Source organism: Monodon monoceros, unplaced genomic scaffold (genome assembly GCF_005190385.1).
Source record: "Monodon monoceros isolate NGI ecotype Baffin Bay Population unplaced genomic scaffold, NGI_Narwhal_1 Super_Scaffold_16, whole genome shotgun sequence".
Classification (NCBI taxonomy): Eukaryota; Metazoa; Chordata; class Mammalia; order Artiodactyla; family Monodontidae; genus Monodon; species Monodon monoceros.
This window is the reverse complement of record NW_021703772.1, coordinates 100,750,773-100,776,914: the sequence shown is the minus strand read 5'-3', so window position 1 is coordinate 100,776,914 and position 26,142 is coordinate 100,750,773. Positions and strand designations below refer to the sequence as shown.

Sequence of the window (26,142 nt, the reverse complement as noted above, 5' to 3'; positions counted from 1 at the left end):
CAGGGAAAAAATGATATTTCTACATTACAAGCAAATGATAACAGTATATGATTTAGATCAATCCTAGAATATGAAAGGAAGCAAAATAAATTTCTTTGTGTGCTCACTAAGGCATATTAGCAAAGGAAAGGTCATGAACTTAAGGACAGGACTAATATTGTGAATTCAGATAATATTTTTTCAAATAACTTTAAAATTGAAAGGAAAAAATCTACTATATTAGCAAAAGCTTCTGGTCAAAACAATATTTTGAAAGGACAGCTATTAAAATGTCTACCCATAATTCAAAATAAAGTAAACCAATGGATTTAGTATAACTGGGTGGCTAGACTACCAAAAAGACAGCAATGTAAACCACTCAATTCTCTCAGCTGGCTGAAATGGTAAAAGTGACAGCACCTATTCATGAAACTGCTGTGGCATCTGAATGCCAGTCCCTGACCTTTGCCATCTCTGACTGGGCTCATCAACAATGTCCTTTTCCTTCTTAACTAAAATGATCAAACATCTTGATTTGCTGGAGATAGTCCTAATTTATATTTACAGCAACATAGTTATAAGCAGCGCTTCTTCTCACTTTTAAAACTGTCCCTTTTTCATGGAGTAGAAACATATAGATTAGTAAAATAAATTAATTAATTAATAAAAATTGGAGGATAGATCGTATCACCCTATCCATAACACATTTTAGCTTTTCTATCCAGTGGTTCTTTCCATTTTTAATACACTTGTGATTAAATTCTTCCAAATGACTTATTCTATTGCTGTATGGAGAAAACTTGTCTTACATCTCAATAACAGAAAGGTAAGTAAGTAAATGAGCATGAGCTTACCATTGCCAGTTGTCGACCGATGTTTCCCATTGTTATGCCTCCAGCAAAAAATATACATGGTAACCAAGAGCGAACATAGAGAAAATCTGGAGATGTATACCTAGAATAATAGAAATATTTTTAACAACTCACAAAGGAAGTACAATGACACTTATTAAGATAATTACAATGGAAATAAGTTACTCTGTAGATTAAAGTGGCTAATGCAATTTTAAAATCTCAATTCTGAGATTTTAGGAAACAAGCACCAAAAAGAATACTTACTGATAAACACCATTATAGACTAGCAGTTGAGTGACCAAAGTTGCCAAGAAAGCAATTCCTATTCCAAGGCCAAAACCACTTCTAGATCTATCAAAAGTCCACCACAGTCCAATGGATAGTGCAGCCAGTGTGAGAGACAACTGTATGTTGTTATCAAAATCCACTTTCTGAGATCAGTGTTAAAGAGTCATCTTTAAATTTGTAGCCAAATAATTTCACCTGTTCATTTTTCTAAAATAAAAGAGGTTAATGTTGAGAAGGGAATAGACTGCGTAGTCTAGAGTGCATTCAGGTTTTTAATACAATGTACAAGACTAGGGAGGCTTAAAACTATTTCCGATATGTACTAAAGACGCACAGAGGGCATGATACTTCACTAATAGATCTCACTGACGTGTTAACCTCTCCAAAAAAATGGCACAGTATATACATTGCCGATTATCAGATCAGATCCATTATTTAAGAAATGCTTTCCTTGCAAAAAAAATGTAACTAGAAGCCTCGAAACACAAGCATTGCTAAAGGAACACACTTTTGCCAAAAAGGAAACCGATATTACTTCTCAAACAGGCTTAGAATTACTTGAGAATCATACAGGAACTTGCAAATAAAAGAGTTGACAGCTATTTAACAGGGTACCACATTCTCTATGTGATTTACTGACAGACACATTTTATAATAATGCAGTTCAGAAACAAGAGTACCAAGGACACACTATCCCTTTCTATTATGTCAACTGTTCTAGTTTTAATTTGTTGAGGATAAAGCCCTGAAGTGAACATTATCTTGCAACCTGCCAAGCTATTTTGGTGCCTGAGACTTTCTGGTATAGGACAGTTTGCTCAAATGATGTTTTATTTCCGTCACCTACTTAAGCACCTATTCACAAATGTACAGCCCTTTTCTACTTCAAAATCTCTGGGTAAAACGAAGCTTTATAAATTCAATTTTCTCATTTCTTTGCTAGAGGATTACACTAAAGGAATTAATTTCAAGTGTCATTAAAAGAGCATTATCTATGTCCCAAAGGCCACATCTTGGCTGTATATCCAGCTCCCCAGAGGATACTATATATCTTGCCAAACTGGCCATGCTGCAACTACAGAGAAGAGAGGGGAAGTTCCAAAAATACATATAAAACCATTTTCCACTTCCTTTAACACCCTGCTGTTTACCACCATTCCCCCCTCCTGCCCAACCAGCGGGTATCCTGAACGCCCAGACTGCCATTCTTGGTCAGTCCTTGTTTAGGCTTGATTTATCAAGAGACCTATAGTCTATGGCATGTTTTCTGAAAAAGCTTTTATTCTTTAGTGAGTATTATACCTCAAATTCCAAAGAAACACTTGTGCACTCTGATTTCTCTATGCAATAAACATTCTTGTAAAGACTGGAATTTGACATTAACTGGGTTCTATCTTTGCTGACTAAATTAACTTTGCTAAGAGTCAAAGCAAAATAAGGAGGCTTCTAGGGTACAGGTAAAACATCAATCTTAAAAATAGTACAATGTGATTCTCTAAAGTCTAAGTAACCTAATATTAAGTCTGTGTTATATATTTTGTAAACATTTTGGATTCTGCTTAAAGGATGAACAGAATAGCTAAGATGACTATATTTAAGGATTTCATTGAGAGGAAGAAAAGAATGACCAAAGTAAAGAATTTAAATTAGATATATAAGTCTTTTTAATTCCAGAAAGGGTTATCTAAATTACTCAACTTAAAAATACCTGAACTGTCTAGGATAGAAAGGTCTAATCCACCAGACAGAGATGAATTTACACACTTGTGGGGCTCCTCGGTAGGAGAAGGAATGTTCCTAGACTCGAGTCAGGATCTCCAGGGTCTGGCCTCAGCTCTGGAGCAGCCTTGCAGTATGTATGACTCAGCAAAGTACGAAACCTCTCTAGCTTTCATTTCTCTTATTATCTTTATAAAGAAAATGTGGAACTAGGGGATTTCTAAGTTTTCTTCTAGATATAATATTGTACGAGTCTACCTTTTTAAAGTCCTCCTAACCACTAGATTTGTTTGTTATAAAATCCTAATTCTCAAAGATTTCACCAAACTAAACATGTTGGGAAACTCTTTAAGACAAAAGGGTAAAAAACAAAATAATAAGAGCCACTGAGGGACTTCCAAATTCACAGGTCTCCAAGAGCCAGCGTGACTAGGAACAGAAAGGTAGACGTGCCTTCAGAATCTAGGACCCTGCTTCTTTCCTTGGTTCCTCTTCTCCAGCTTCTCCAAAACACCTCAATACATGCTGTTAGAGACGCTGGAATCTCCTTGCCCCGTGACCCACACTCTCTCCAGCTAACTGCCAGCCCTGAGCCCAGCGCAGAGTTACAGGAGGAAACCTTGGTCAGCCTGAGTCACACATCTTCTCTTCCCCAAAGAGAAGGCTCCTGCCACCTCCATCCTCTAAGCCATCTCTTCCAGAAAAGGGAAGACTGAACTAGCATTTCCCAGATCCTCTTCTACAAAGGGAAGTTGGGAGGTCAGCGGGGCAGGGAGGAAGTAGGGAGGATGACAGGATAAAATCCTTATGAGGGCAAAAACTTTTGTTCTGGGGGTGGACATTTTTTTTCTGGGGGGTAGAAGCAGAGGAGAGGTGGGACATAGAGGCTACCTTATCCTTCTAGCCAGAACACTATGAAAATACTCATTAATCACTAAATTAAAATATCAAAATCCTCAAAATGATCAAACTTTAAAAATATGTAACTTAGGAAAAAAAGTTCTTTTCGGCCACAGTCAAAGTTGGCTATTTCTGCCTCTGCCACTTTTAAGAACATTTATGTGGTTTGTTGGTGTTGATTAAAACCAATAAATAACAGTCTTTAAAAAATATATATATACATATATATATATATTCTTCAAATTAAAAAAACAGAACAAAAAAACCAACCAGCACCTGAAGCCACCAGATGTCCTTACTAACAAATCTTAAATGAAGAGAGAAAAGAAATTCCTTTGAAAATGTATCTGTTTCAATGCTAGTTACCAAAACTAGATGGAGGTAATCAAGTAACCTAATTTAAAAAAAACATGTAAATTTTTTAAATGTGCAAAGTTCTGAGTGATATAGAAAAATAGGGATTGAAATGAAAGGCTATACGCCACACTGTAATTGCATAGGCGCTCCCATGATGCTGCAACAATGCGGCGTGCATTCTTTTTATGACTAAGTGGGCATATCACAATTTGACAACAGTGAAGTTGCGAGGGACTGTTTAACCTTTGGTTTGTCCAAAGCTGCTTTGTTATTACGCATTTCATTACAGCAGGAAGGATACAGCGCTGGCATGATTTATACCAACAAAGACGGCTACACACCGCATTACACTGGACCACTCTCTTTTAAATTTATGTGGTTCTCCTAGATGCCTGTCAATGCAGGGGTATAATAACCCAATCACGGCTGTGGGGAAAAAAAGGGAAAAAATTAAGTCATCTCCAATGGTATACAGGCAAAACTTAAGCTAAGAGTCACAACAAGCATCATAAGCATTTGAAAGATTCTCTAGAAAAGCTTTTCAACTTACTTAGCATTAATCGTTGATATTTTAAACTTACCTTCCAAAAGAAAAAAAAAGTGAGGATAACACCATCGAAGACAGCATTGTAAATGAGCACAACAGTACTCTCAATTATAATAGGCAAAACACTACTTCAGCGTATGATTCAGAATTTAGCAGACTGGACTAGATGATTCATGCTACTTTTCTACTACTAATATCTCTGAGACTTGGAAAGCATCAAAGCAGTTGGCAGTTAAGCAATGTTCTCTCTAAGCTATATAACCATGAAGCATGCTATGAAATGTCACAAATCTAAAGAGAATCTCGAAGTGTAAACACGTACAATCTCATCATATACATTGTATTAGATGGCTATAGCTGTCCTGCCACACATACAATTCTTGTCCCCCCAGCTTCTTGTCTCACTCAGTCTCTTGCGTCTAGTGCCTTGTCCGGACAACTCCCTTCCAACCTGGCCCTCTAATGAGACTCTAGGTCAGACTGTCAAATCAGGAAAACTTGCAACAGAAATCTACTTGTAAGACTCATTCTGCAGAGGACAGATGGAAGAAACATGGTCTACAGAATTATATATTTTCAGTTAAAATTTAAATCCACTGTTAAAAGATCAGAAAAAAACCTTTTTGGTATATTTCTGCATTTTGGAAAGAACATTTTGAATACTAATGGTGCAATTAATTAGTATGAATAACTCAATTTTAACTTAAATACTTGACAAACCTCAACATTTTATTCATTCACTGGGAGAAGATTTTAAAGTCATTAAAAAAAGAGTATTTCACGAACCAAAACATTCTTCAACAAGTTTTAAGGAAAATATACTTCTACAGATTAAATTTAACAGGAAATAGCTGGGCAGCTTTAATTTGCTCATCTTCCTAAAAACAGAATGTTTATGCTGCCATTTGGTAATAAAAACACAACTGTCACATCAGTTGAAAAGTATGTTTAAAATGTCCAGTATTACCTATGATGTATCATGAAATTATTGCACCCAAACCTACGCCTGAGGGGTTAGAAGCCCCTGCCTGGCCTGGTACTGGCTAGCTCTATCTCACAAACAATGCATTCAATCTTAAAGGAAAAACAGAAATCAATTAATATCAAAAATCAGAGGCTAGCAGACCAATGGAACAGCATGAAAACCAGGCTGCACCGTCACCCTTTCATCTGGAGTGGAGATGTTGCAATGATGCAGACATTTTCTAACCCGCAAAACTGAAAGTGCTCTTCTGATTAGGCTTTTGCTGAGGATAGATGGTTCACAGACCATCAAGACATTAACAACAAACTTCAGCAACGCAGAGCTCCAACAGCTACCAGTAAATTTAAAAGTTTCAAATTATATTCCTATTTAAAAGGTTCTGCTCTAAAATCCTGTGAGATTAACTGACAGCATTTCCAGATTTCTACAAAATTAAAGTGGCAACAAGCATGCCTAACAGTTGAAATATATCTAAATGAATATTACCTCTTTTTTGCTCTCAAGGGGTCATGAAACTGGCAGCTCATGTGTCATCCCTCACTCTCTCTCTCTTTCTTCCCTTTGCCTGTTGCTGAGGAAATCAACTAAGATCAGGTATTCCAAGTCAATTTTCCTCAGCATCTGATGCCATAGGTAAAGAATTATCACACAGAGAGCACTGACGTGTGTGCAAAGATATAAATAAGTAAAATTGACTGTATTTTTATGCATGTGATGTCAGACTCACACATGAGAGACAACTGAGGAGAGAAAGCAAAAACACAAAAAGAAATTTAAACTGCCACGCTGCCAACCTTGGGATTTGCCAATAAAAATCAAATCCATTGAGTATGCATGGTTCTTGGATGCTCACTGAGAGGGAGAATTCGAGGGAGCTTGTCACTTCGCATTAAACGTCTTCTTTCTTTCCTTTAAATAAAGGCCTGGCAGAGTCTGAGAGCAACATCTACAGCACAGTGAGGCTGCACTGTTCAGAGCTCAGCAGAAGTGTGTCTGGCCTTCTTGTCCTCTTCCTCCACTTTCTTATTTTAACAAGAGAGACTGTTAAAATCACGCCTGTGTAAAATCATATGCAAACACAGTCCTGCTTAATCAGATGGTTCTCTGATGCAAAAACCACATTTCTTGTGATATATTTCAGTTATTTCCCAGTGACTAGTTGAAGGGTATCAAGACCAAAAACAAGAGGAGTTTGTAAAACGTCAATATTAAGTCATCATTTTTCATAGTCATGTTTTTAATGCAGTGCTGCGCTAAAAGAAACAGTTAAATCAAACATTTTTCAAGGAAAAGGGGCTGAAAAAGCACAACCACTGAATGAGATATACTTTCATGGAAAACTACGACAGGATAAGCAATGTGTTCATCCAACACATACTTAAACCTCCATAATGTGTTGAGTTCTTGGTATTTACTGGGGATTTAAAAAGGGAAAATGAGTAAGACATGACCCCCGTCCCAAAGTGACCACAGAAACAATTAAGTAGAGTAATGTGTTAGGGGCAGCACTGAAGGGCCCGGGGGTCCAGTCTTCTCCTGGTGTGTGCCGAGGGGAAGCAGGGTGCGAGCGTGTCAGGAAAGCTTCATAGAAGAGATGACCCTTGAGGCAGGAGTGTTCAGCAGGTGAGTGGTCTGGAAAGGGCTTTCTAATCAAAGGAAAGCATTTGAGGAAAAGCACAGACAACAGAAAATACCTGGTATCATCTGGAAACTGGAAACTTTAGGCGGAAAGGGAGTTTCGGGTCCAGAAAGAGTCTGAGAAGGATACAAGTTGGCGGGGGCCATATCACAGAGACTTGCCCCACAGTCACTGGGAAAATAACACCATCACACTTGTGCCAGAGAGAGGGCCAATCGTTCTTCCAGCAGTGAGTGTACAACACAGGACAGGAGAGAAGGGACTTGGGGTGCAGGGGGGACAAAATCAGAGGCAGAAAAAGAAAAGAATGAAAATTCCAAGCAGAGCTGTTGAGGGCCTAGACCAAGAAAGAGACAAGGGAGAGATGTAAAACTTGGAAACCAGATGTGGGCAGTGAGAGACAAAGGGAGGAGCCTTCTAAGACTCTCCAGGAATTGGGTGACTGACTGCATGACTCAACAGAAAAGATCTGTTTGTTTTCATTTTTAAATTAGATATTAATTTGACTCATGATTTGTTAGTCAACTTCTCCGGTTATTTTATCCACACAATCTTTTTTCTCCTATTTATTCTTCAGAGAGATTCCTTTGTAGCTCTCAATCACATTCAAGAGTTTCTTAACTCCAATTCCTATGCACTGCACACGTAAAGAAGTTAACCAACTTGAAACACCAAACATTATTAAACTAAAAATAGAGAACCAGGAAAAGGAAAATGGGATCAAAAGGAGTTTATCAGAGTTCTCTACTAGTTGTCGCTCCAGAAGCACCACTAGCAAATTTTCCATCACTGGGTTTACATGTAGAAAGTGGTGATTCTGGAGACCCTCCAGAAGGTAGCTGCTCAGTCTACGAATATTAATTAGACAGGAAAATCAAAGGACAATTATCAGTTTTTCTGATTTAACATGATAAGAGCTTTGATAATGCACAACAACACATATACACAAAAACATATACATACCATATACACACGCAAACTGTACACACTGTTTCTTACAGTATTTACTTTTTTTCTTTAATATTTTCCCTAAAATTGGAGGGGGCAGCGATTATGCAAGAGTCCATTTTCCATCTTTGGCAACTTCCACAAACCTGGTATCCTCACCCCCACCTACTAAACACCATGACCTACCCAACATCAACAGCAACATTAACTGGAATCTCAATTCCCCAAGGCCTCTCTCCTTTCATTTGCTGGGCACCTCATAGAATGCACTGCTTTCAGAAGAAACAGTTAAGCAAGAAATGTAAATGCAAATCCTCCACACGAAATGATATGAGGTTAGGTTTGTAAATGTGACAAGCCTAGCGGCTGGGAGAAGGTGGGAAAGTAGGGACAAAGTGACTAAAATGTAGCATTAACATTACAAGTTTTCCTTCCTAAATGTGAGTTTGTGGCAAAAGTGCCCATATCACAGGCAGAGATGTAACCCCTGTTCCTCTCCATGATAGAGGTAGAATGAAACCTCAGCCAAGTTCTCCTGCCCTAGCCCAGAATGTGTAGCACAGGCCACTGTACTCCATCCAAGCCTGGCACTTAGTCTGGAAGGTTCAAAAGAGATACCCAATAGAGGGAAGGATGAGTGGCTCCCTCTGCCCCCTTCCCCAGCATGTGATGTTTCACCTAGCCATGCCATTCCTTGGCTCTGGAACCCTGGACTCATTGACATCCTCTCCTTATCTGTTTCCTCATCCCCCCAAAATAGGCACAATGCAAACATCTCACTCCCAACGTTGCCCTACAGATCCCTGGGGTTAAGGGATATGCCCAGAACATTAGTAGACATTCAATAAGCAATCATTTCCCTCCCTTGACCTTCCTTTTGTCTATTCTGAAAAGACATGTTCTTCCAAGTCCTGAAAAGCTTCTATTAGTAGCGAGACAGCAGCTCTACCATAGGAGAAAATAAACAAAGAAGTAGAAAAAGTCATTGGGAAAACTTTTTTTCTTCTGAACTTAAGTGAAAGAAAGGAAAATACATGAGGACTGGTAGACACAACAGAGAATAATAAAACGTAATTTATGCTTTGTCTGTTTGGACTATGTTGCCTGTTCTCTCAGAGAATAACAACAGCTCTGGGGAAACTAAGAATCATCACCTTTACAAGTTCTCTTTTAATGGGAATATTGTAATAGTGAGACATCAATATATAAACCATGCTGAAACCTTACCACGAAAATGCCCTTCAATCCACACAATGGGATTATGTAATTGTCCAATAAGTTTCACAAGGTCATTTTAAAATGTCTCACACCTAACTCCTCACTGTTGGCCCTCTAGCTCTAGGACGGAAATCAAGGAGGATCTACATTATATTGCAAGGTAGTTATGTACATTAGGTGTGAGACACCAAATGGACATTCATAAAAGCGCTTTTCTCTCTCAATCAGAATTATCTTCTACCACATCATTATGGCTTCCTTCTATTACTTTATTATATAAAATAGTATCAATCTATTGGTCTCATTAGAAAAAGCTGAAGAGCTATCCATTATGGAAGCTCATCATCAATACAGCATTCTGAAATGCTCCACTTTATCCAATACACACTGTCCACCAAAAACAAGATCTAAATAGAATAATAATGATTTTAAGCAAAGAGAATCTACCTTACTGATCTCTTTAAGAATCTATTATTCTGAATGTATATCTAAAAACAAGATACCAAGAAAAAAAGCATATGCAAAAATGTAAAAAATAACAACATGAAGCTTTAAACTTGAATAAAACTATAGTCAACCTTTGAACAACATGAGGGTTAGGGGCACCAACCCTCCATACAATCAAATAGCTGAGTATAACTTTACAGTCAGCCCTCTGTATCCACAGTTCCGCATCCACAGATTCAACCAACCTCGCACTGTGTAGTACATATTTATTGAAAAACATCCACACATAAATTCCACTTTATGTTGTTCAAGGGTCGACTGTCTCCAGCTTTCAAGTTTTTATCTACTTCAAAAACCAGAGGATAACATACATGTCAAAACCTTAAAACCAAACAGTGATGATGATGAACAAAATAACTTAAAATAAGTTTATATGAGATGGATTGACGAAAGAACAAAATTAAGAGGTTAAAAGCCTCATCCCTAAGAGAATCAAGATTGTTTTTAGGATTGAATTTTTAAAAGTCATATGGGTCAGTCAGATAGAAATCAGACACAAAAGAGTACAAACTCTATGATTCCATTTATATCACATTCTAAAACAGGCAAAAATAATCCAGTGACAGCCTGGGGCTGGGGGTAGGCTGCAAAAGGGCACAGGAGAATTTAGGGGGTAACAGAAATGTTCTATACCTGGATTGTGGTGGTAGTTACATGACTTCTATGTATTTGTCTAAACTCATCAAACTGTTCATTTAAAACAGGTCTATTGCACTCTATTTAAATTACACCTCAATAAAGCTAATTTTTTTAAAGTATTGCCCAGACAATATTGACACTCATTTACCCTAATTCCTTTCTAAGCGTTACAGACATGGCCTTCACGTACCTGAAGCTGTGCCACAGCATGGCGGTACCCACCATGCTGAAGAAAAGATGCTTGCAATCACATCAGGTGGAAAGAGCGTCACATTTCTCTGAATCTGAAGTAAATTTAACACTAATGCAAGAAATACTCCAATAAAAAACAGCACTACTCCTCGAATCATCAAGTTCACAGTTCGGCTAGTGACAGATGAGATATAGGGACCACACTTTTTGCGCCCAGGTGACTGTGTCTCTCCTTCCGCCATGGTTTCATAAGTTCAGTAAGTCAGCAAAAAAATTTTAAAAAGAGGAAGAAGAAATGGCTTCTCAGCTGAAAAGCCAACTGCCTGAACCAAAGCAGATTGGCGTTTCAACAATATTGCATCTCGTCCTAAAATAGGACCTACCAGAAATCCTGCAAGAGATAAGAAAAAAGAAATCAATGTGTCTAATAAATGACTATACAATTTTCCTGATTTCAATACTAATTCATTTTAAAGGCCAAATAATGAATTGACAAGCTTATATATTTATTTAAATTATTTACTGAATAAGAAGACATTTAAAAAGCATTTTTATATGAATGATGTAATAAAAAATAAAGTGCTAAATCTATATTTACTAGGACAGAATTATTGAGCTAAGAGACTAAAAGGTTAGAATAATAGTAAAAACAGCTAGCCCCACATCAGTGAAAAAAGCAGGACAGGTTATCTGAGACACTCCTACTAGAAACTGGAAGATCAAAATCCAGGTTTCTGTTTCTTCTACCCAAATCTCCAAGCCCAAGTAACTGATGGGCTTGGAGATTTAGGTAGAAATTTTTACGCTTTACAGAAAATAAATAAATTTCTACTTTACAGAAAATCAACATATTCTGACTGAAAATGTTACACTGCTCTGAATAAAATGTGACTTGCTCGTGAGGACAATCTCCATAGGGGAATAAAATGACCTCTTTTGATGTTTAACGCTGATATATGTGAATTTCTGCACAAAAGTATCTTACAAAAAAACAGACCACCACCCACTCACTCACACATACACCAAGCACAGAAACCAGACCTGACCCGCTGTCACCAGGGCCCGAGTTGTGTCCCACCCCTGCCTTGACCCAGTCTGCCCTTGTTGCAATCATGAGAGCTATTGTGAGAAAGCTGCAGTAGGAAGCAGAAGAAAGCGAGCTAAGAAAATAACGAATAACCTCTTGGCTAGATGCTAAGAAGTTTGATCCACATGGCTAAAACCTAGAACTTTGCAAGTACAATCACTCTAGGTATTCACTCACCCCTCTAAACCAACGTGAACTTTCCTTTGTATATGTTTAAGACAAATAACATTTGAGGCTATCTAGGAGCTGTCCTTTTAACTCTCACAATAACCCTAACAGGTAAGTGCAATTATGTCCATTTTACAGGTGAGGTATAAAAGCAAAGAAAGGTTAAGTCACTCAGCCAAGTTTCCAGCCTTAGTAAGAGGGCAAGCTGGGATTCAAATCCATGCAGTCTGTCTGGCTCCAAAGCCCTCATTCATACCATTATGTTCAGCCTCCCAAATTGTTACATGTTGCCCTAAATTCTTTTTCTATGAATACTTTTTTGAAGTGGGAAAGTATTATACAGACTATTTTCACAACTTACCATTATCCCACCTAACAGTATATCTTGGGATATTTCCTTTGAATCTCTAAGCATTTTATTTAAACCTTTACTATGGCACTTCTTATAGGTACCTTATGATGATATGTACAGTTGCTTTACAGATTATAAAATTTCTATGTAGGTCTTATTCACTACCAAGTTTTTGCTGTGCCTACGTACCCAGACAGGTACGTGCCTAGCTCATAGTAGGAGCTCTACATATTCATATTTGTTTCATTAAATTAGGTTAACTCCTTTTGAATCAAAGTATATTGGGTTAAGCAGGCCTTTTTTTTTTTAACATCTTTATTGGTGTATAATTGCTTTACGATGCTGTGTTAGTTTCTGCTTTGTAACAAAGTGAATCACCTATACATATACATATATCCCCATATCTCCTCCCTCCCACCCTCCCTAGCCCACCCCTCTAGGTGGTCACAAAGCACCGAGATGATCTCCCTGTGCTATGCGGCTGCTTCCCACTACCTATTTTACATTTGGTAGTGTACATATGTCCATGCCACTCTCTCACTTCGTCCCAGCTTACCCTTCCCCCTCCATGTGTCCTCAAGTCCATTCCCTACATCTGTATCTTTATTCCTGTCCTGCCCATAGGTTCTTCAGAACGTTTATTTATTTATTTTTTTAGATTCCATATATATGGGTTAGCCTATGGTATTTTATTTTTCTCGTTCTGACTTACTTCACTCTGTACGACAGACTCCAGGTCCATCCACCTCACTACAAATAATTCAATTTCGTTTCATTTTATGGCTGAGTAATATTCCATTGTATATATGTGCCACATCTTCTTTAACCATTCATCTGTCGATGGACACTTAGGTTGCTTCCACATCCTGCTATTGTAAATAGAGCTGCAATGAACATTGTGGTACAGGACTCTTTTTGAATTATGGTTTTCTCAGGATATATGCCCAGTAGTGGGATTGCTGGGTCGTATGGTAGATCTATTTTTAGTTTTTTAAGGAACCTCCATACTGTTCTCCATAGTGGCTGTATCAATTTACATTCCCACCAACAGTGCAACAGGGTTCCCTTTTCTCCACAACCTCTCCAGCATTTATTGTTTGTAGATTTTTTGATGATGGCCATTCTGACTGGTGTGAGGTGATACCTCATTTTAGTTTTGATTTGCATTTCTCTAATGATTAATGACGCTGAGCATCCTTTCATGTGTTTGTTGGCGATCTGTATATCTTGGGAGAAATGTATATTTAGGTCTTCTGCCCATTTTTGTATTGGGTTGTTTGTTTTTTTGATATTGAGCTGCATGAGCTGCTTGTAAATTTTGGAGATTAATCCTTTGTCAGTTGCTTCATTTGCAAATACCTTCTCTCATTCTGAGGGTGTTCTTTTCGTCTTGTTTATGCTTTCCTTTGCTGTGCAAAAGCTTTGAAGTTTCATTAGGTCCCATTTGTTTATTTTTGTTTTTATTTTCATTTCTCTAGGAGGTGGGTCAAAAAGATCTTGCTGTGATTTATGTCATAGAGTGTTCTGCCTACGTTTTCCTGTAACAGTATTATAGTGGCTGGCCTTACATTTAGGTCTTTAATCCATCTGGAGTTTATTTTTGTATATGGTGTTAGGGAGTGTTCTAATTTCATTCTTTTACATGTACCTGTCTGGTTTTCCCAGCACCACTTCTTGAAGAGCCTGTCTTTTCTCCATTGTATATTCTTGCCTCCTTTATCAAAAATAAGGTGACCATATGTGTGTGGGTTTATCTCTGGGCTTCCTATACTGTTTCATTGATCTGTATTTCTATTTTTGTGCCAATACCATACTGTCTTGATTACTGTAGCTTTGTATTATAGTCTGAAGTCCAGAAGCTTGATTCTTCCAGCTCCATTTTTCTTTCTCAAGATTGCTTTGGCTACTCAGGGTCTTCTGTGTTTCCATACAAATTGTGAAATTCGTTCTAGTTCTGTGAAAAATGCCATTGGTAGTTTGATAAGGATTGCACTGAATCTGTAGATTGTGTTGGGTAGTACAGTCATTTTCACAGTGTGATTCTTCCAATCCAAGAACATGATGTATCTCTCCATCTATTTCTATCAACTTTAATTTCTTTCATCAGTGTCTTATAGTTTTCTGCATGCAGGTCTTTGTCTCCTTAGGTAGGTGTATTCCTATGTATTCTATTCTTTTTGTTGCAGTGGTAAATGGGAGTGTTTCCTTAATTTCTCTTCAGATTTTTCATCATTAGTGCATAGGAATGCAAGAGATTTCTGTGCATTAATTTTGTAGCCTGCTACTCTACCAAATTCATTGATTAGCTCTACTAGTTTTCTGGTAGCATCTTTAGGATTCTCTATGTATAGTATCATGTTATCTGCGAACAGTGTCAGCTTTACTTCTTCTTTTCCAAGTTGGATTCCTTTTACTTCTTTTTCTTCTCTGATTGCTGTGGCTAAAACTTCCAAAACTATGTTGAATAAGAGTGGTGAGAGTGGACAACCTTCTCTTGTTCCTGATCTTAGAGGAAATGGTTTCAGTTTTTCACCATTGAGAACGATGTTGGCTGTGGATCTGTCATATATGACCTTTATTATGTTGAGGTAAGTTCCCTCTATGCCTACTTTCTGGAGGGTTTTATCATAAATGGGTGTTGAATTTTGTCCAAAGGTTTTTCTGCCTCTATTGAGAGGATCATATGGTTTTTCTCCTTCAATTTGTTAATATGGTTTATCACATTGATAGTCTGCATATATTGAAGAACTCTTGCATTCCTGGGGTAAACCCCTCTTGATCATGCTGTATGATCCTTTTAATGTGCTACTGGATTCTGTTTGCTAGCATCTTGTTGAGAATTTTTGGATCTATGTTCATCAGTGTTATTGGCCTGTAGTTTTCTTTCTTGTGACATCTTTGATTTTGGTATCAGGGTGATGATGGCCTCATAGAATGAGTTTGAGAGTGTTCCTCCCTCTGCTATATTTTGGAAGAGTTTGAGGACAGGTGTTAGCTCTTCTCTAAATGTTTGATAGAATTCACCTGTGAAGCCATCTGGTCCTGGGCTTTTGTTTGTTGGAAGATTTTTAATCACAGTCTCAATTTCAGTGCTTGTGATTGGTCTGTGTATATTTCCTATTTCTTCCTGGTTCAGTCTGGGAAGGTTGTGCTTTTCTTAGAATCTGTCCATTTCTTCCAGGCTGTCCATTTTATTAGCATACAGTTGCTTGTAGTAATCTCTCATGATCCTTTGTATTTCTGCAGTGTCAGCTGTTACCCCTCCTTTTTCATTTCTAATTCTATTGATTTGAGTCTTCTCCCTTTTTTTCTTGATGAGTCTGGCTAATGGTTTATTAATTTTGTTTATCTTCTCAAAGAACCAGTTTTTAGTTTTACTGATCTTTGCTATTGTTTCTTCATTTCTTCTTCACTTATTTCTGATCTGGTCTTTATGATTTCTTTCCTTCTGCTAACTTTAGGGATTTTTTGTTCTTCTTTCTCTAATTGCTTTAGGTGTAAGGTTAGGTTGTTTATTTGAGATGTTTCTTGTTTCTAGAAGTAGGATTGTATTGCTATAAACTTCCCTCTTAGAACTGCTTTTGCTGCTTCCCATAGGTTTTAGCTCATCGCGTTTTCATTGTCATTTGTTTCTAGGTATTTTTTAATTTCCTCTTTGATTTCTTCAGTGATCTCTTGATTATTTAGTAGGGTATTGTTTAGCCTCCATGTGTTGGTATTTTTTACAGAATTTTTCCTGCAATTGATACCTAGTCTCATAGCGTTGTGGTCAGAAAAGATACTTGATGTGATTTCAATTTTCTTAAATTTACCAAGGTTTGATTTGTGACCCAAGATATGATCTATCCTGGAGAATGTTCCATGAGCACTTGAGAAGAAAGTGTATTCTGTTGTTTTTGGATAGAATGTCTTATAAATATCAATTAAGTCCATCTTGTTTAATATATCACTTAAAGCTTGTGTTTCCTTGTTGATTTTCATTTTGGGTGATCTGTCCACTGGTGAAATTGGGGTGTTAAAGTCCCCTACTATGATTGTGTTACTGTCAATTTCCCCTTTTTATGTCTGTTAGCATTTGCCTTGCGTATTGAGGTGCTCCTATGTTGGGTGCATAAATATTTACAATTGTTATATCTTCTTCTTGTATTGATGCCTTGATCACTATGTACTGTCCTTCTGTGTCTCTTGTAATAGTCTTTGTTTTAAAGTCTATTTTGTCTCATATGAGAATTGCTACTGCAGCTTTCTTTTGATTTCCATTTGCATGGAATATCTTTTTCCATCCCCTCACTTTCAGTCTGTATGTGTCCCTAGGTCTGAAGTGGGTCTCTTGTAGACAACATATATACAGGTCTTGTTTTTGGATCCATTCAGCTAGTCTATGTCTTTTGGTTGGAGCATTTAATCCATTTACATTTAAGGTGGTTATCAATATGTATTTTCCTTTACCATATTCTTAATTGTTTGAGTTTGTTATTGTAGGTCTTTTCCTTCCCTTGTGTTTCCTGCCTAGAGAAGTTCCTTTAGCATTTGTTGTAAAGCTGGTTTGGTGTTGCTCAATTTTCTTAGTTTTTGCTTGCCTGTAAAGATTTTAATTTCTCTGTCGAATCTGAATGAGATCCTTGCTGGGCAGAGCAATCTTGGTTGTAGGTTTTTCCCTTTCATCACTTTAAATATGTGCTGCCACTCCCTCGTGGCTTGCAGAGATTCTGCTGAAAGATCAGTTGTTAACCTTATGGGGATTCCCTTGTATGTTACTTGTTGCTTTTCCCTTGCTGCTTTTAATATTTTTTCTTTGTATTTAATTGTTGATAGTTTGATTAATATGTGTCTTGGTGTGTTTCCCCTTGGATTTATCCTGTATGGGACTCTCTGAGCTTTCTGGACTTGACTATTTCTTTCCCATATTAGGGAAGTTTTAAACTATAATCTCTTCAAATATTTTTTCAGCCCCTCTCTTTTTCTCTTCTTCTTCTGGGACCCCTATAACTCGAATGTTGGTGCATTTAATGTTGTCCCAGAGATCTCTGAGACTGTCCTCCATCCTTTTCATTCTTTTTTCTTTATTCTGCTCTGTGGTAGTTATTTCCACTACTTTATCTTCCAGGTCACTTATCCGTTCTTCAGCCTCAGTTATTCTGCTACTGATTCCTTCTAGAGAATTTTAAATTTCATTTATTGTGTTGCTCATCAGCGTTTGTTTGCTCTTTAGTTCTTCTAGGTCCTTGTTAAAAGTTTCCTGTATTTTCTCCATTCTATTTCCAAGATTTTGGATCATCTTTACTATCATTACTCTGAATTCTTTTTCTGGTATACAATGCTTATTTCCTCCTCATTTTTTTGGTCTGGTGGGTTTTTACCTTGCTCCTTCATCTGCTGCGTGTTTCTCTGTCTTCTTATTTTGCTTAACTTACTGTGTTTGGGGTCTCCTTTTCATAGGCTGCAGATTCATAGTTCCTGTTGTTTTTGATGTCTGCCCCCAGTGGCTAAGGTTGGTTCAGTGGGTTGTGTAGGCTTCCGGGTGGAGGGGACTGATGCCTGTATTCTGGTGGATGAGGTTGGATCTTGTCTTTCTGGTGGGCAGAAGCGCGAGGGAACCCTATAATTCAAATGTTGGTACGTTTAGTGTCCCAGAGGTCTCTGAGACTGTCTTCAATTCTTTTCATTCTTTTTTCTTTATTCTGCTCTGCAGTAGTTATTTGCACTATTTTTTCTTCCAGGTCACTTCTCTGTTCTTCTACCTCAGTTATTCTGCTATTGTTTCCCTCTAGAGAATATTTAATTTCATTTATTGTGTTGTTCATCATTGTTTGTTCTTTAGTTCTTCTAGGTCCTTGTTAAATGTTTCTTGTATCTTCTCCATTCTATTTCCAAGATTTTGGATCATCTTTACTATCATTACTGTGAATTCCTTTTCAGTTAGACTTCCTATTTCCTCTTCATTTGTTTGGTCTGGTGGGTTTTTACCTTGCTCCTTCATCTGCTGCATATTCCTCTGTCTTCTCATTTTGCTTAACTTAGTGTGTTTGGGGTCTCCTTTTCATAGGCTGCAGGTTCATAGTTCCTGTTGTTTTTGGTGTCTGCCCCCAGTGGGTAAGGTTAGTTCAGTGGGTTGTGTAGGCTTCCGGGTGGAGGGGATTGGTATCTGTGGCCTGGTGGATGAGGCGATCTGGATCTTGTCTTTCTGGTGGGCAGGACCGCATCCAGTAGTGTGTTTTGGGGTGTCTGTGACCTTACAATGATTTTAGGCAGCCTCTCTGCTAATGGGTGGGGTTGTGTTCCTGTCTTGCTAGTTTCTTGGCATAGGGTGTCCAGCACTATAGCTTGTTAGTCGTTGAGTGGAGCTGGGTCTTAGGATTGAGATGGAGATCTCTGGGAGAGCTTTCTCTGTTTGATATTATGTAGAGCTGGGAGGTCTCTGATAGACCAATGTCCTGAACTCGGCTCTCCCACCTCAGAGGCACAGGCCTGACACCTGGCCGGAGCACCAAGACCCTGTCAGCCACATGGCTCAGAAGAAAAGGGAGAAAAATAAAAAGAAAGAAAAAATAATACTAAAATAAAATAAAGTTATAAAAATAAAATTATTTTTTAAATTATTAAAAATAAAAAAAATTTAAAAGTAAGAAAAAAAAAAGAAAGGAAGAAGAGAGCAACCAAACCAAAAAGATCCACCAATGATAACAAGCGCTCAAAACTATCCAAAAAAAAAGCAGACAGACAGAACTCTAGGACAAATGGTAAAAGCAAAGCTATACAGACAAAATCACACACAGAAGCATACACATACACACTCACAAAAAGAGAAACAGGAAAAAAATATACATATATCTCTATGTAAAAAAAAAAAAAAATGGAACAGAGCAACCAAATCAATAAACAAATCTACCAATGACAATAAACTCTAAATACTAAACAAGATAAACATAAAACCAGAAACAAGTCAGATGCAGAAAACAAACCCCAAGCCTACAGCTGATCCCAAAATCCACCACCTCAATTTTGGGATGATTCGTTGTCTATTCAGGTACTCCACAGATGCAGGGTACATCAAGTTGACTGTGGAGATTAAATCCACTGCTCCTGAGGTTGCACGGAGAAATTTCCCTTTCTCTTCTTTGTTCGCACAGCTCCTGGGGTTCAGCTTTGGATTTGGCCCCTCCTCTGCATGTAGGTCTCCTCAGGGAATCTGTTCTTTGCTCAGAAAGGACGGGGTTGAAATAGCAGCTGATTAGGGGGCTCTGGCTCACTCAGGCTGGTGGGGCAGAGAGGCGTATGGAATGTGGGCCGAGCCTGCGGCGGCAGAGGCCAGCATGACATTGCAACAGCCTGAGCTGTGCTGTGTGTTCTCCCGGGGAAGCTGTCCCTGGATCACGGGACCCTGGCAGTGGCGGGCTGCACAAGTTCCCAGGAGGGGAGGTGTGGATAGTGACCTGTGCTTGCACACAGGCTTCTTGGTGGCTGCAGCAGCAGCCTTAGCATTTCATGCCTGTCTCTGGGGTCTGCGCTGACAGCCACGGCTCACGCCCATCTCTGGAGCTCATTTAGGCAGTGCTCTGAATCCCCTCTCCTCGCGCACCCTGAAACAACGGTCTCTTGCCTCTTAGGCAGGTCCAGACCTTTTCCCGGACTCCCTCCTGGCTAGCTGTGCACACTAGCCCCCTTCAGGCTGTGTTCACGCAGCCAACCCCAGTCCTCTCCCTGGGATCTGACCTCCGAAACCCGAAACCGGAGCCTCAGCTCCCAGCCCCCGCCCGCCCCGGCGGTTGAGCAGACAAGCCTCTCGGGCTGGTGAGTGCTGGTCGGCACCGATCCTCTGTGCGGGAATCTCTCCACTTTGCCCTCCGCACCCCTGTTGCTGCGCTCTCCTCGGTGGCTCCAAAGCTCTCCCCCGTCGCCCACCGCCCATCTCCGCCAGTGAAGGGGCTTCCTAGTGTGTGGAAACATTTCCTCCTTCACAGCTCCCTCCCAGAGGTGCAGGTCCTGTCCCTATTCTTTTGTCTCTATATTTTCTTTTTTCTTTTGCCCTACCCAGGTCCATGGGGAGTTTCTTGCCTTTTAGGAAGTCTGAGGTCTTCTGCCAGCGTTCAGTAGGTGTTCTGTAGGAGTTGTTCCACATGTAGATGTATTTCTGATATATTTGTGGGGAGGAGGGTGATCGTGGTCCACGTCTTACTCCTCCGCCATCTTGAAGGTCTCTCCTAAGCAGGACTTTTGGAAGGTGAACCTAACCTAGCACTTAATCATCTTTAAAATATATGTCCTCGAAGCTTCCAAGTTTCAAACTACCTTATAAATGAATTTTGGGAACAAAACCCATGTGTAAACTGGAGGGAGGGGTGGGGGTGTTGAGTTTAGAAATAATCAGTATGAAAATGAGAACATCTGTAAGCACTAGTAACTTTCACAGCCTATCAGTTCCACGTTATAAACAGAAACAATAGACTTTTTTTTACTGTGCCTCTACCACACTCAAAGCTCTGTGCCCAACACCCAAGGGGGGAATTTTATCCTCAAGCTCACAAACCTACTTACTGTACAACATCACTGAGCTCTATAGCTTAGCAGCCTTGAGAAAACAGTACATATTATAGCTGATTCATAGGAAAATATATTCTAAACACCTACTGAAAATCCTAGAAAACATAGAAAACATCTCCCCTTGACCTGGTCTTGCAGACTATTCCTTGCTGTGGTATCCAGCACGTCAGCATGTCATGTGTTCTACAGTGTTCAGTATCTACCGAATTCATCATCATCATTATCATCATGATACAGCACCCATTTATGGAGGGCCTACTCCATGCCAGGCATATAGTAACTCTAATCTTCAAAATAATGCTAAAGGTAGGTATTATCATCCACATTTTACAAATGAAGATATAAAGTCAAAGAGACTTAACAACTTGCCTATGGTCACATGACATGCAGTATTAGAACTGGAATTGTACCTTACATCTGACTGATGCCAAAACCCATCCTCTTTCCTCTAAAACTTGAGTCCCATTCCAGCCCAACTCCTTAGACTTCTTTTTTGGCATCCCCTATAGAAGGGGATTTGGTTACTGAAAAGATGGACAGACACTGGAAAACAATCTTAACTGTAAATATTCTCAAGGTACTAATGTAAATTAATGTCCAACCAGAAAGACCATAAGAATAAATGCACAAACAAATAAATTTTCTTTAAAAGTACTAGATCCAGGAGTAAAAATATGTATTAAAGAAAAAAATCATTTGGCCAACTTACATACAGTATTAGACCAAGAGTTGACTCCTCATTTCCCAAACTTCAGCAGACACAACAATACCCCCCGCTTTCTGCTATTAAAACAGCTACTAGAGGACAAAGAGTAAATACACATTTTAAGTAACCCAAATTGCTCTAGTATATCTAGTAAATTGTTTCTGTCTGTGAATTTTTCCAAAAGGGAATTTTATGTTGAATAATATTTTTAAAAGAACAAAACAGCTTCAGTTTTAAAAAGCTATTCTGGTGTGGTAGGTCCCATCTCACATCACTCACCAGTGTTTGTCAAAGGGCACTGGCATTTTGGGCAGGGCAATTTCTTGTTGTTTGGAACTGCCCTAAGCATTGAAAAACATTTAGCAGCCCTGGCTCGTGCCCACTAAATGCCAGTGCACACCCCCTCCCCACTCTGAGATAACCAAACATGGCCTTACATGTTTCCAAATTCCCACAGAGAGGCAATGTTCTCCCACTGAGAGACACTGATTGCTAGACTCTTTCCGCATTCTATTTCCAGGCTGCTAGAGACTTTCTACAATGTTTATTTATGTAATTCTGCCACAGCTGTTTACTCAACCTTTCTGAAAGTGCTTGTTTATAGTTTCTTACCTCACCCCAAAAGTTGTCTTTAAAAATAACACAACACTTGTTTCATGTTTACCTGAATAAGACTTTTTAAGCTATTTTTTAAGTCCAAAAAGCTAATTTTGTGACTACATAATAATACAATACTATATAATTACTGGAGACAAAAATAAAAGTTAAAATGCTTTAGAATCACAGTATCCTAAAATGTAAGAAATGGAAGGGAATGGGAGTTCATCTCTTCCAGGGGCTATGTGAGTCTGATGTAAAACAAAACCAAAAAAGTTGTGGATATGTGCATTTTTCCGGTTAGGGAGTTGGGCATTTTTATATCAAGTACTCAAAAAGTTCATGATCCAAAAGAAGTTAAGAACCAGTGATCTGTTTCCTGGCAAAGCAAATGAGACCCAAAGTGGTTAAGTGAAGTGACAAGATCAAGAATGTATACTACTGGGTCTTGCTATGACAAACATGTAGAGTGAACTCCTAGAAATGGCCAGACTCATCAAAGGGGTAAAAAATTCTACAAGACCATTCACCGCCTACTATGCAACAACTAAGTTCCTAAATAAAGCATGTTGTTTATAATAGTCACACACTAGGGGAGGTTATTTTAAAGTGAAAGCTCTTGGAATAAGTATCCCTAATTTGTTTGTTTTCAAGTTTGGTTTTCTGATTATGTATTGATAATATCTTCCTAGAGCGTATCTATACCTTTAAATGTTACTGTTACAACAGCAATAAATTCGATTCTCAAAATTTTTTAAAAAACCTATATTTGAAAAATTTAGATTACCCAAGAAATAATTTTCTGATCAGGGAAGAAGTCTCTGGTATAAAGATACCATTTAAAAGACAATATCTCAATAGATCCTCAAAAATAATCCTAGTAAGTAGGCAGGTGTTTTTAATCCTTAATCTTTTTATTTTACAAAAATAAAATAGGTTAAGTAACTTTCTGAGATTATAAAACTGTTGCCAGGTAGTACCAGGACTAGCCCAAGCACTCTGACTCCATGTCCAGAGTATTTCCCATTTCACAACTGCCTTTTCTACAAATACCATAGAGAAACAATTTAAATGCCACAAAAGAAACAGTTTTTAAAGCCATGTCGATAAACTACTGTTAATACCAAAATAATACTTTTTTTTTTCAAAAACTGACAAAGAAGAAACTTCCACAGAACATGAAAAATTCTACCTTGAGCCCTGACCTACAATTTCTATAAAGTACGTTACTGAACAAAAAGAAAAATAGTTCAAATAGTTTGGATAGATAATAACAAATCATCAAAACTGGAAAAACATTATTCCCAGTCTATGACTTCCTGTCAATGGATTATTATTACCTTTATGTAAATAAAATAAGTGATTCTCAGCTTTGTGGATGAAAATCAAAGTTTACATTTGCCACTGAAACAACTTCCAGGCAACAGGCATTTGAAAACAAGCATACAAACAAAATCTCCTTAAGAACTGATTAAGTACCAATTGTATTTTAACAATTGCAACACCCCCAAAACCGTACAAGATCATTTCTCTTCAAAGGAAGAGCAGTCACAGAAGTATGTTTACTCCCTCAGACTACCTGTCTCTTCAGGTGCTTAGATCAGAAAGGCTACTAAATAATAAAATTAAATTACTACCTCACATCTTTTTTATCCTATGCTCTTGTAATTAGAATGGCATTCTCAAAATAGAATAAGCATTACAGTTAGGAAAAACACACTTAAGTCAATGAAACTCTCCTTAAATAAAAGCACACAAATGTGAATCATAGGCTATGGACGCTAAAAACTTCTAGGAAGAAAAACATGTTTGCCTTGAAGACCCTGCAACTCATCTCTCCTGTCAACATTAAAACCCAAACACAGAAACCATTGAGCAAGCAACATTTGCATCCCATTATTGCTTTTAAATGACAAATCTCAGTCCCTAAAAAGGTTACTCCATCGTTTGAGAATAACTTCCTGATAACAATGAAAACAAGCTCTGTCATCAGATTTCTAAATTGCATTTTATCCTTTCGTTTTCAGTCCACCACACGTAAAAGCAACAGTTGTCAGTTTAAAAAGAATCAACCTCTTTACCAAATAAATGTACATGATTCACAGTTTCGTCACTTTATATCAGGTATGTACTGAGAACTATAACAAAACACACTACTCAACGTAATGTCCAGAGAAAGAATAAAAGGAGGAAACAGGAAGAGTACGGGGCTATTCTCTGGGGGGCCCCTATTAGTGGGGGCATCCCTTCATTCATTTTTCACTCAATGGTTCCCTATCAGGGCCAAACCCCAAAGTTGGAAGATACAACCTAGCCTCTGCCAGACTGCCTTCATTCCTCCTGCACCCAAGACAGGAGCTTGTCTCCTCCCCCCCACCCCCACCCCCCACAATCCTCAGCTCCATTGCAATAGTGATCCCGGCCAGTCTCGGTGCCCCAGCTGTCAAGACTATTCATTCCTTCTTGAAGCATTTTCTCAATAATCCTACAAAATAGTCAGCTCTCCCTGGTATATTTCCCTAGACTACCTAGCTAACGCCATACTTCACTAACTTTCTGCCAATGCTAACTGGACATGGATCACTATCACTTAAGTTTTATCCACACTGCTTTCCTCTACCAGATTGCCAATCCCCACTGACCAACCCTAAAATCCCAGAAACTATCACCAACCGACTTCTAGGTCCTGAAAAGAGTTATCTTTGTCTTTACCATACACCTACTCCAGAGGTTTCCAATTCCAATCCAAAATGCCGAAGCCCCACTCCTCAACCCAATATCAACATACCTTTTGGCGGATTCTAAGCATTCTACAATACCTACCTTTTCGGATCCTTCCCCCTCCCAAGCCTGAGTCTGGTCTCCCTGGCTACGAGCCTGCCGAGTCCTGACAGCTCTATGCTTGACAGCCCGCCGACCTCCACCCCATCAGATCTCCGGGGTCGCCCTTCCCGCCGTCCTCCAGCCTTCTTTCCGCTCGGACACTCTTCCACTGTCCGGGGAGCCTCGGCCTCTCCTAGACCCTCTCCCCGACCCAGGTGTCCCCTTCCGGATCTCGCCGACCCTTCTCCAGGTTAAGCAGAGCCCCTCGCCCTTCAGGCCCCATCTGTGGTCCTGGCTCCTCGTACTTGCCAGCAGGGTTCCCAGGCTGCAAAAACGCAAGCGGTTCCTCTTCCCGAGGGCCACCACCTTCCTCAGGCCCCTTCCCTCAGCACCAAGTCCACCGCGCTTCCCCGGGGAATCCCAACTCACCCCCGCCTCCGCCATCTTCTGGGACCGGCCCCCACGCCCCTCCGCCGCTTCCTCCTCCCCTCCCACAACTCCTCCCGAGCTCCACTGCGCCTGTGCGGCCGACGCGGACACGCTCGGACGATCGGGGCAGAACAACTTCCGGTTCCCACCGGCGCCAGGTAGTGGGCCCGCGAGCCGGGGCAAAAGAACTTCCGGTCTCCGCGAGGGTAGCGGCCGGCTGTAGGCGTGGGCTGTCGAGTGGTGAAAGGCTGGTAGATCCGCTGTTTGCTGACCGGGCAGTCGTCGGTTTTACTGGTACATTTATTAATGAAAATTGAAGGAGATATTAAATTTGCAACAAAATGCATCAAAGCAAGTATTTGTATGGCCTTTCTTGTTTTCTCTAATGTTTCCTAAAGGTTTTAAATTTGTTTCCTGTAGATTTTCACACTACCAGGAAAAAAAGGGATGTGGGTGGATTATACTGAATGGAGGAGGAATTTTAAAAAGAAAGGAGAAGAGCACCCAGAAAAGAACCCAGAAAAGAGACAATAACTTCAAAATGTCCTGACATCATTGCTCTCTTTAAAGCAACATGAGTCCTGTTCATCCAGGTCTTGCCTCCTCTAACCCAGCTTTTTCAAACACTTAAAAATTGCCTTCAATGAAATCCTTATGGAAGATTTTA

General features: G+C 39.2%; 1 protein-coding gene across 2 annotated transcripts in view; it reads right to left on the bottom strand.

The window, feature by feature from the left end:
- The window catches only part of INSIG2 (insulin induced gene 2), a 30,002-nt gene extending 4,457 nt beyond the window's left edge, over window positions 1-25,545 (bottom strand). The window contains exons 1-5 of one of the 2 annotated variants that reach the window (XM_029225554.1): window positions 25,476-25,545; window positions 10,771-11,163; window positions 4,399-4,523; window positions 1,098-1,264; window positions 834-933 (exon numbers count right to left, since the gene is read on the bottom strand). In XM_029225554.1, the coding sequence (XP_029081387.1) occupies window positions 834-933; window positions 1,098-1,264; window positions 4,399-4,523; window positions 10,771-11,014 (636 nt within the window). In that variant the 5' untranslated portion in view covers window positions 11,015-11,163; window positions 25,476-25,545. Of the gene's footprint in view, window positions 1-833; window positions 934-1,097; window positions 1,265-4,398; window positions 4,524-10,770; window positions 11,164-25,351; window positions 25,372-25,475 lie in introns of those variants that run through there. The other variant, XM_029225555.1, reaches the window with a different exon arrangement.
- Between the last annotated feature and the right edge of the window lie 597 nt (window positions 25,546-26,142).